General features: G+C 33.9%; 1 protein-coding gene across 1 annotated transcript in view; it reads left to right on the top strand.

Moving 5' to 3' along the window:
• Positions 1 to 7,822: 7,822 nt before the first annotated feature.
• Positions 7,823 to 11,373, top strand: part of LOC108566096 (CUGBP Elav-like family member 4) — a 34,180-nt gene continuing 30,629 nt past the window's right edge. Inside the window, exons 1-2 of the mRNA XM_017925819.1 lie at positions 7,823 to 8,106; positions 8,277 to 8,325. Coding sequence (XP_017781308.1) covers positions 8,053 to 8,106; positions 8,277 to 8,325 — 103 coding nt within the window. The 5' untranslated portion in view covers positions 7,823 to 8,052. The remainder of the gene's footprint in view (positions 8,107 to 8,276; positions 8,326 to 11,373) is intronic.

Genomic DNA, 11,373 nt, shown 5'->3' with positions numbered 1-11,373 from the left:
AATACCGTCATTACCCTCGATAGGATCAAAAGAAACTTTGATCATTACGCCTGGATCCACCGACAAAGCAACATTTCGTAAGAGAAGGAAGATCTAATTACGAACCATCGATTTTTTCCCGCTCGCACAAAAAAAAAGGAGACTTCTTCTATCTTTATTTCTCTTCTTTTTTTTTCGAATTCACTGTTATTAGAGGGGAGCTGGTTTTCGCTTGTCCTTCTTGTAATAACGAGAAACGTGCCCGCGACTTCGCCGAGGGAATTCAGCGCGCATCTTCTTCGGCTCAAATAACAAACATTGTGTGTAGTAGTAGAGCAGCGAGTGCGTCCGGACCTGCTCCTGCTCTCCCTTCCCGAAGAATATATGGATCTACCAGGCGCTTCCCTTTTTCCTTCGCAGCAGCACGAAAACTTATTCGACGAGCTGAGCAAACATGTGTTTGTTTGCATAACGAAAATCGAAGAGATTCTTCCGTCCGTCGGAAGATGATGATGATGATGATGATGGAAAAAGAGAGAGAGATTGAAAATGAAAGACGGGAACGTATCCAAAAATTGCGTTCGCAACTTGTAATGTTTGGTTGTATTATTTAATGTGTTTGCGCGACCCGAAACTGTCAGCCCTCGGACCTGTACTATACCCGGATTTCCCAAGTGGTTCTTCCCCAATCGTTTCTCTTGTTTTTCTTCTTCAGTTGTTTTTTTTTTATTTATTATTATTTTGTGTATCTTCTTCGTATATGTATCATTCCTCCTCCACCGTGTGTCGTTGATTTACTGTATTGCATTAGCATTTACCGTATTTCGAATACACGGAAGATATATACTAGTAGGTATAATTAGGGATTTGATAAATTGCCTCCGATGGAAGACTGAGAGGGAAAAAAATTGGTATATTTGAAGAAAAACTTTTGAAACAATAAAATATTCCTGGCATTAATCCCGTACGTTTCGCTTATTTATTGCTCTACGTCCGTCTACAAATCTTAATCACAATTAGTTTCTAGTTTACTTGTTTAAAATACATTTAAATTTAATTAGTTTATTAAAATATATGCGACAATATTGATGAAGTAATTATTTGAGCTCCCTTTTTTTGTTGTTTCTCCCTTTTTTTTCTGATTTGCTGTATTGCATTAGTCTTTCGAATGCGGGAATGATACAGAGGGAATAATTAGGATTTTCCAGGGTCGTGTCGTGAGGAGAGAGCGAGAGAGAGAGATCATCAAAGCCGTCTCTCTGCTCGTCGTAATATAGATTAAAATCTCTTTTAAAGCAATCTCCTCAAGGGTATCATCTCTCTCGCTCTTTCTTTTCTCTCTATATCCTTTTCATATGGCCCGTATTCGATCATCAGATTACCAAACATTTAAATTCTCGGTTCATTGCTGATGTGGTACTCTGCAATTTTTTTCCACGTCTCCTCTTCTCTCGAAATGTTCTATTTATATTCCTCTTCTTCCCAACTAGTTTTTTTTTTCTTCTCTCGACTCCTTTTTCTCCGTTTTATATATATATATATAATTTTTTTTTTCGATTTCGCTCCTCGTCTTCGAATGAGAGGAGATGTCGATATCCTTGCGACAAAGTTTGTGGATGTGCGTGTGGAGAAGAAGGAGGTTTTAGGAGTGTAAGTTTTCGTTTTGGGGGGCGACAGAATAGGACTTCATTTCGGTGTTGGGTTTATCGATCGGGGTTTTTCCTTTCATCCGCAAACTTACATATTTAAAGCACGAGATTAGATAGTCAGGTAATCGAAACGGCGCGTTTGCGGCGCGGAACGACGGAGCCTCGGTCTTCTCTCTTTGATCACGCCGATGATGTGCACCAAAACCAACCAACCAACCAACCACCACCCTCCGGTACAGATGATGGGATTGAGTTGATAATTTGGTGTTGAAGCCCGATGCGAAAACCGCCTCTCAGCCTTGTCGTGTTTACAATGTTCGAGATCACTGGTTCGAGCGAAATTCGCTACTCACTCTTTGAGGAAAGATCTGGAGCGAAATTAAAACATCTTTTATTTCTTTTTTTTTAATTAATAACTGGGCAGACAAAACAAATAATTTGATCTCTCTTATTTCATTTTCAATTTCTCTTTTTTGTTGAAACGCGAACGGAAGGAGTAGAATGATGGGTGGAGGAGACGCGCGACGTTCGGGGCCCTTTATTATGAGGCTCTTCAAATATTTGTAGCGGATTTAATTCTGGCGCACTTTTTACAACTACCCCCCGTCAACAACCCTCGACTTTAATACTTTCGAGACGCAATATCCTCCATCTGCTTTTTCTTTCCCCATATTTATTTATTATTCCTTGTTTATCATTCGATATCCCCAATCATTGTCCACTCGAGAAATAATGAACATTAAATTGTCCTGCACACACACTGAAAAACTCTCCTCGTACCTTTTATATACGTATAATATAGTCATAGGTATATTCAGTTTTTTAATAAGGGATTTTTTTTGCCCGTCCTCCTGTTTATTTGAATACGAGGACATAAAACATAATTTAGTCTCTTGCAGGGCTTCCTTTCATCATCGACTTTCCTCTCTCTCACATAGCTTTAACCCTCCATCATCTCTCTCTTTCTACATCCCAACGCTCGTTTCGGTGTGGGGGCCTTAAGAAAAGCGTCCGTACAACCGCCCCCGGTGTATCGGTCCGGACTCATTAAGTGGTTTCCAGGGGTAACGGTTGTCAGGAGTCAGATCCGACCTGTATTATGAGCACGAATTGGACCGAGCGAACCCCGGAGAAAAATAAAGCCCAGGGCCGTAAACATGCTGCCCCGGCTCTGATTTCATCCCTCTCCTCATCCTTGCTTCTTCAACCCTCCTCTTCCGCCAAGCAGAAAAACGCGAAGGACGAAAAAAAATCTGCACGAAAAACCCAATCACAACATTTCATTTTTAATTTATATCTCTGCTCCCAAAAAATATAAATAAATATATGTGTATATTCTGATCTATTCCATTCGCAAAAGCCGTTCGATCACGTAAATCCTGATTTTTTTGGTGAATCTGCAGCATAAAATCAACATAAATCCGAAATTTGTGTGTCTTGTTTTATTTTTTATTTAAATTTACGTTTTGTAAAAAAAAAAACGTAATCATAATAATAAACAATATTTGTTCTAAAAAAATTCATAAATAATTACATAATTTTATATTATTTAAATTGACAATTTTTTCTTCAAGATTTCAAATTTGTATGTGATTTATATATTATATATAATATTTACTTTGCGTGTAGATGCTGAGAGTGAAGAAGCATTAAACGCGAAGGAGGAAAAAAAAATCTGCACGAAAAACCCAATCACAACATTTCATTTTTAATTTATATCTCTGCTCCCAAAAAAGAATAAATAAATATATGTGTATATTCTGATCTATTCTATTCGCAAAAGCCATTCGATCGCGTAAATCCTGATTTTTTTAGTGAATCTGCAGCATAAAATCAACATAAATCCGAAATTTGCGTGTCTTGTTTTTTTTTTATTTAAATTTACGTTTTGTAAAAAAAAAAACGTAATCACAATAATAAACAATATTTGTTCTAAAAAAAATTCATAAATAATTACATAATTTTATATTATTTAAATTGACAATTTTTTCTTCAAGATTTCAAATTTGTATGTGATTTATATATTATATATAACATTTACTTTGCGTGTAGATGCTGAGAGTGAAGAAGCATAAAACGCGAAGGGGAAAAAAAAAATCTGCACGAAAAACCCAATCACAACATTTCATTTTTAATTTATATCTCTGCTCCCAAACAAAAATAAATAAATATATGTGTATATTCTGATCTATTCCATTCGCAAAAGCCATTCGATCGCGTAAATCCTGATTTTTTTTGGTGAATCTGCAGCATAAAATCAACATAAATCCGAAATTTGCGTGTCTTGTTTTTGTTTTATTTAAATTTACGTTTTGTAAAAAAAATGTAATCACAATAATAAACAATATTTGTTCTAAAAAATTCATAAATAATTACATAATTTTATATTATTTAAATTGATAATTTTTTTTTCAAGATTTCAAATTTGTATGTGATTTATATATTATATATAACATTTACTTTGCGTGTAGATGCTGAGAGTGAAGAAGCATTAAACGCGAAGGAGGAAAAAAAATCTGCACGAAAAACCCAATCACAACATTTCATTTTTAATTTATATCTCTGCTCCCAAAATAAATAAATATATGTGTATATTCTGATCTATTCCATTCGCAAAAGCCATTCGATCACGTAAATCCTCATTTTTTTGGTGAATCTGCAGCATAAAATCAACATAAATCCGAAATTTGTGTGTCTTGTTTTTTTTTATTTAAATTTAAGTTTTGTAAAAAAAAATGTAATCATAATAATAAACAATATTTGTTCTAAAAAATTCATAAATAATTACATAATTTTATATTATTTAAATTGAAAATTTTTTCAAGATTTCAAATTTGTATGTGATTTATATATTATATATAACATTTACTTAGGGTGTAGATGCTGAGAGTGAAGAAGCATTAAGGAGGTTTTCGTATTGGATAAACAAAGGTCGGAAATCTCTTACTCGCACGCATCTGTGTTTACATAAAGCGTGTAGTTGGCTTTCGCCGAGCGTTTCTTATGGGGTGTCAATGCACACTTACGCTGCTTTTCGTTTCACCCTCATTTCAACCCCAAATAATGCCTCTATTTCCATATGCATATTGAACTAGAAACGTATACTTATTTCGAAAAGATTTCACATCTAATTTTTTGTTTATATTTAATAAAGTTTAATATTTAAATGATTACAAGAAGTTACAAATGGAAATTTCTTTAGTTTCAGTAATTTGAACTTAAGTAAAGACTAAAATAGAAAATAAACAATTTTACAGTAATATTGATAAAACGTTATAAATTATCTTTTTTTCTAACTAAATTATGATTCAATTTCTATTACAGATAATTGGATTTTTACATTATACAAAAAAAAACTGTATTTGATTATTGATTATTCAATTATCGTTTATTAATATGTAGAATGTAAGTATGAATCAAGATAACGTAATTTCGGGGTGTTACTCAACAAATATAATTATGTAACACGCGATGTTAATCACTTGGTAAATTACTGTTTTTTGTTATGCTCGTGTTTCTTGAACGTTTCACATGAATATGCAATTGATGCCTAATAATTAGTGTAAAGCACTGGAAATGTGCGTACTTTATATAATAATTTATTCACGGATTTTCCTGCCCGAAACAGATGTCGTTGCAATATTAATGAACGAACGCATGCATCGATCAATGCGACCAATATAATATATATTTATATATTGCATTAACAATTATAATTACAGTTTAAATTCGAAATTAAACAAAACTTCGTAAAAGTTCGCATCGACTGAAATCCGTATTTAATCAGTGCGCTTTATTTGTTTTGATCGCGCGTTTAAACTCGCCGTAATAATAATAATAATGTAATATTACGAGCGATTATTTATTCATTAGCATCATGTTAATAATGTCGACGTCGTGATTAATTATTGCGTTTCAATGCTCGCTCGTATTATTATTATTATTGTAATTGAATTTTGATTTTTATTTATTTTGGATTCGATGGATTTCTTTCGAGTCATCGACCTTGTATCTAAATTGAAGTGTAAACAGACCGCGATATGTTTACCAGAGCGACGTTGGTGAGCGACATGTGGTGTGGGCCAGCATCGACTATATTTAGTTTCTGTATTGGCACTTCAACCTGAAGTAGAAGAAGGAGTAGGTGGAAAGAAAATGTTGTCTGTTTGCGTACGTAGAAAGTTTTTGGGAGACTTTGCTAATCGATACGTTTTGGGGGGACGCGAAAAGTTGCGAAAGACGAAGGGAGTTTCTCGCAATGCAAACAGCGTCGTGTGCATCAATTTACTTTACTGTTTGTCGTTAATTAAATAAATTTACTTTTTTTCTTCAATTCCAGTTATGTTTTTTTCTTTAGAAGAAGAAAAATGTGTTAAAATTTTTTTAGTTTATTACAATGTGAAGTATAGAAAAATGCTTATTAAATATTCACGCTTATTCAATTTCTGCATATGTTCGATGTAGTTGTAGCTTTTCATGGTTGTTATTATTAAATGGAATAAAAGAATATTAAATTATATATATTTTATATAAAGAAGGGGATGAAATTTTTGAAGGGTTAGTGACCCGTATTCTTTCTGCTCGATAAATAACTTCTGCTTATTAAGCACGGGGAAGCTCCTCCTTCGCTCACAAAACTGGATTCATGCGATACCGCGCGCCGCCTCTTTCGATTTAACACGATTCTAAACGTATTTAATTAGATTTAACGCGCGCGCACGTTCCTTACAAGTTTCCTTAAGTAATTAGGAAATGTTCTTTCACCAATTTAAACACACAAGAGATAAGTTTAATCATTCGATGCGTTTCCAATTATTTGCTCTTATTGTAACTGTGATAATTCATGAAATTTTCTTACTAATTTAGAATTTAAAGCTTAATGTGTATTCTTGGTTGATTTTCTTCCAACTTACATTTAAAAAATTAGTAATTTGTTTAGTTAAATAAATCAAAAATTGCTGAATAATTAATGAATTATTTGTATCAAAATACGCAAAAAATATGATGATTATTTCGTTGGTATTTGTTTGGTTTCAAAGGAATTATATTATATTTAAGTTCAAAGAGTATTTGAATAAAATAAATATTAGATTTAGTCGATGAATTTAATGTTTTGTGATGTTAATAAATTAGACGTTATATGTTTAATTAGTTAATTTATTAATCATGTTTTTGAATGCAAATCAAATATTGTGTTTATTTACGATTTTAATTGTTTTAAGTGAATTGTAATTGTGCGTTTTGCAAATATATTTCATTGGGTTTGTGTTTTGCGCGCTCATTAAAATCACTTTTCGGCGGTTGCGATCTCTGCGCGTTTCAATGCAAATGTCCGCACATACACGTATCCTTTTTTTTTCTTCTAGTTCGTAATATAAAGGGTGAATGACCCGCAACCCCTTCGGTTCCTCATCGGACCATGTGCAGCCGAGGGGAAGAATAATAGCGGAAGGAAAGGCGCGTTTTCGGTTTCTCGCCGTGCTTCATCTCTCATCATCTGAATTTAACTATTTTCCCCCAATGTATGCATCTGCAGATGGAAGTACGAACGCAAAATACGAACTTTGTTCCGGAGTAAACAACACGTCCTTCCATAAACCCACTTTGCTTTTATATGTATATTTACGGCGGCGCGTATTACCGATGCCGGCGGATAAGTTTTAATCCTTTGAGTCGTCTTTTCTTGTAAACAGGGTTTACGAGCGCGCGTCTAATTCCTCCTGTCCTTTCTTTCAATATCCGATGCGATGGAAAAGCGTTTACGTTGCGCTCTAGTTTTTTTATTCTAGATTTTTTTCTGTTGATTCCGAGGAATCCAATTACTCCGCAGTTCGGGCGGTAAACATTTGCATACGATGTCTGCGCGGATATATCGGGATCGAATTATATTTGCGTTCGCGTCGGAGGGAAACAAACAGGTCAGTAATGTAATTTGTCTGTGAGGGTGAAAGAGAGAGCACTCGAATGATAATAACGCACTCTCGGAGAGATGCTGTTGCTGCTGCTGCTGCTAAACATCCCCCCATATCTGAGTTAGCCGCACATCTGGGTCTCTCCTCATCCTCATTCCCTGCTGACGACGATCGATGAGCGTGAGCGTGAGATCGTGTAAGCTTGTGCGTGAGGTAGCAGGGATGTGTGTGCCATCGGCTGCGTCTGCTCTTCGGCTGTGCAGGATCGACGAAGGACGACGACGACGCTGACGCGTCAGATCGCTCGAAACCCTCGTGGGGTGCGTACGACACGAAACTCTGCCGCGCCTCTCTCGAACATCATCGCCCCCTCGCTCTTAGTTTTCCGTTCAGTTTGATCGCAGCCCTCGTCGGAGGCTCCTCGCGTTGCGTTCTCTTCCTTCCTTCCTACCTACCTTCGCTCCAGTTATCTTCTCTCTTCGCGACCGGTCAACCAAACCACATCCACATAAATGGTGCAAGTACTCGAGGCGGTCAGGTCGATCCCTTTCGACTTGCCGATTGTTGTAAGTGCACCAACATCGTCGTCAACCTGTAGATTACACCACCAACAACAACAAAAAAACAACAACCAGTGAAACTATTGCATTGTTCTTCCACGCACAACACACACACACACGCACACACTCAACTCAAGCAAATCCGGAGGATTAATAACTTATGTAATCCGTTTCAGATGAACCGCCCCATCCAAGTGAAACCAGCGGACAGTGAAAACCGCGGAGGTGAGTTAAGAAAATCTAAAATTTTACCATCAACCCTATTCATATCATCATCATCACACATCACATCACATCTCAATCCTTCAGAATGATACACCAATTAATCAAATTTAAACAATCATCTTAAAATACTCGTTTTTTCTCTCTCTTTCAAATCATTAACAACGAAACACAAACTCATCTCATTCTATTCCATCTTTTTTTGTATTCAATTATTTGAAGCTTCTTTATTAATAATTTAGTTCTAGGAGCGTCACTAAGTTCACTAGACTAAACAGTACATCGTAAGTCTTTTTTGCAATACTATATTGTTTCGGTGTTGTATTTAGGACTGTGACTCTATCTATATATTTACATATATATATATAAATATTAAATATTATTTATTTATGTTTTCTTACATAATGATTGTTCTCTAGCTTTGTTCTGCCTTTATTTTTATCCTTCGCCCCGTATATTTCACCCCTAGCATATATATAATCGATGTTACATCCCCTATTATTTTTTGTTTCTTTTCTTTGTTTTATTATCATTTTATTTGCCAATATATTTTCAAACGAAATCAATTTCGATACGAAATCCATGTTTCTATGCTTTCATACAACAACATCGAAAAAAAACTTTATTTATTTACTCAAACACAAAAATGATCAAACAAACAAATATTTAGTGAAAGTGAGAGTTAATCAAATATCTACAACAGAAATTTCAATAATATAAATGAAATAATTTACAAATAATCAATTTCTTTTTAACTTCTTCAGTAAAATTAAATAATTCGACTGAAAGTTAAAAATTCAATGTTACTATTTCACTATATTGACTATATATTATATAAATTTAATATTTTGTTCATTTCAATCATAAAATTGCATTTATTTTTGAATATTTATTACTTCAAAATAATCAGGTCAACGTTAAATAAATGGGATTTCAGAAATTTCTATTTGTATTTCAGAAACTTAATTTTTCTTTAACCAATATTTCATATCTGGCTGTGCAATAATATGATGAATAATCGTAGAGAATGATGAAAATAAATAGGTGCAAGATGAAAAAATTGTAACTTTTATAAATGGGTTTTCATGTATAAATCATCTGCGTAAACTTAAATGCATATTGGTGGGCTTAAACAAGACATTATTGTGAGGGTGCGAAAGCAGCAGCAGCAACAACCCCTCCGACTCTGCCGTGAGCGAGAGAGACGGGGGTTGTGAAAACGGATGGCAGAGTATTATTTTTCCAGTGCGCGCATTTAGCCTAATTAATCCCAATACGCGAGAAAGTTGTAAATTCAGTATAAACTTTATGAACATTATAAATTTATATCATTTTTCATTTATTAACTAAAGAATAATTACAGTAAAACAAATTGTGATTGTTGTAATAAAAGAGTGTACAGTTGTGAGTAATAATAATAATAATGGTTTCTCTTCGATGATGTGTTGTAAATTCTGCGGTTTTTTTGCAAGCAAATGATTTTCGATTCGATCATAATTAATTAGCGGATCGAATCGGATTTCGGTATTACTCAATGCGTAATAATATTAATAATGTTGTTGATGTTGTTGTTGTTGTTGTGTTCGAACGTTCTAAGTGGATTAAAAGTCCCTATTATTCGCGTACAAATCGCTGCGCGTTCAATGGAAGCATTTGCTAGTAATATTATCTCCCCATCTATTTATCTTCTGTTTGTTTTTTTTTATGTTATCTACCTTTCTAGCTATTATATGTTGTCTATTATCTATATTTACGAAACGTATTATACATGTCTATATGTCTCTCTATTTCCATCCAATTCGTATCTATGTTGTGTATAGAAACTAAATCTCTCTCTCTCGCTTTATACCAAAACAACCCCACATTTCTATCCTCTTGATAAATCATCATATTTCTTGTTATTAACTTTTATTTGTTTAAATTATTACACTTTTCCTGTCGAACACGAAGGGATGCAATGAATGAATTGCCTTTAATTTCGCTCCTGTTAGATGAAGCTCGAACATTCATCATTCGGCGTAATATTTCGCAGTCTGCTTCCGTCTTATTAAAGTCGTAAGATTATCCTGTGAGACGAGAGGACGGACGGATTCTCTCCTCGCTCGTCCATTCATACATATTCAGCGGCGACAGACTTTTGTGGGGGGATGGAAACAAGGAAAAATGCTGGCGCATTACGTTCCTTGTTTCTTCGATCATTTCCTTTCTTTTTTTTGTAAATCCTCGACAATTCGCAGGATCAAAAGTACAGCCGTTCAGGATTTATAAAGTAATTTGTGAAAATCTTCACAATGTACCTGATTTTTAATATTGATTGAGGCAAAATTCATAAGTTACAATTAAAATAACAGTAAAGTGCTTTCAATCTAGTTCATAGTTGTTGTTTTTCTCTTTGTTTAATGAATCTCTAACCCATTGAAAATTTTTTTCATCAATGCGTTTCGAACTGTTTTCGAGAAGAAATTTAATTGGGATGTGTTTGTTTGTACTTGTTGTTCGTGTGTTTCAAATGTATGAATTTTTTATTTTTTGGGGATGCTCCGAAAATATGCGGAGAGGACGTGGCAAATCGATGAGTCGATAGTCAAGTGGATGCATACAAAATGCATCCATATTAAACAAAAACTACAGTGAAAACAAAAAAACAAACTTGTTTTGAACGTACTATTTTTTTCATTGGTGAATAAACAATACTTTGTATCTCAATTCATTTCATTTGGAGATTAATAAAATATTTCATTTATTGTATAATAATAATTTTTCATTGTTATCTGTTGCAATGAAGATTTTTGAGCTTAACTGGGTTACTAACTACATGGTTTATCGTTTGTTTCATATGTTCTATATACAATTTTGTTCAACTACATTTCATAGCGAATTAAATACGATTATAAAATCCAATAAACGTAACTTCATTTTTACATATTTAATTTCATATTTTTCTCATTCAACGCATTAAATAATACACTAATGTTCTTGATATATATTTCTTTCTTGCTTTTAATATACATTTAATTTAATAATTGTGGACTTATTTAGAAAATTTTAATT

The sequence above is a fragment of the Nicrophorus vespilloides genome, unplaced genomic scaffold, assembly GCF_001412225.1.
Source record: "Nicrophorus vespilloides isolate i.1.1-1 unplaced genomic scaffold, Nicve_v1.0, whole genome shotgun sequence".
Classification (NCBI taxonomy): domain Eukaryota; kingdom Metazoa; phylum Arthropoda; class Insecta; order Coleoptera; family Silphidae; genus Nicrophorus; species Nicrophorus vespilloides.
The sequence above is the reverse complement of the archived record's forward strand: the minus strand, read 5'-3'. Positions and strand labels throughout refer to the sequence as shown.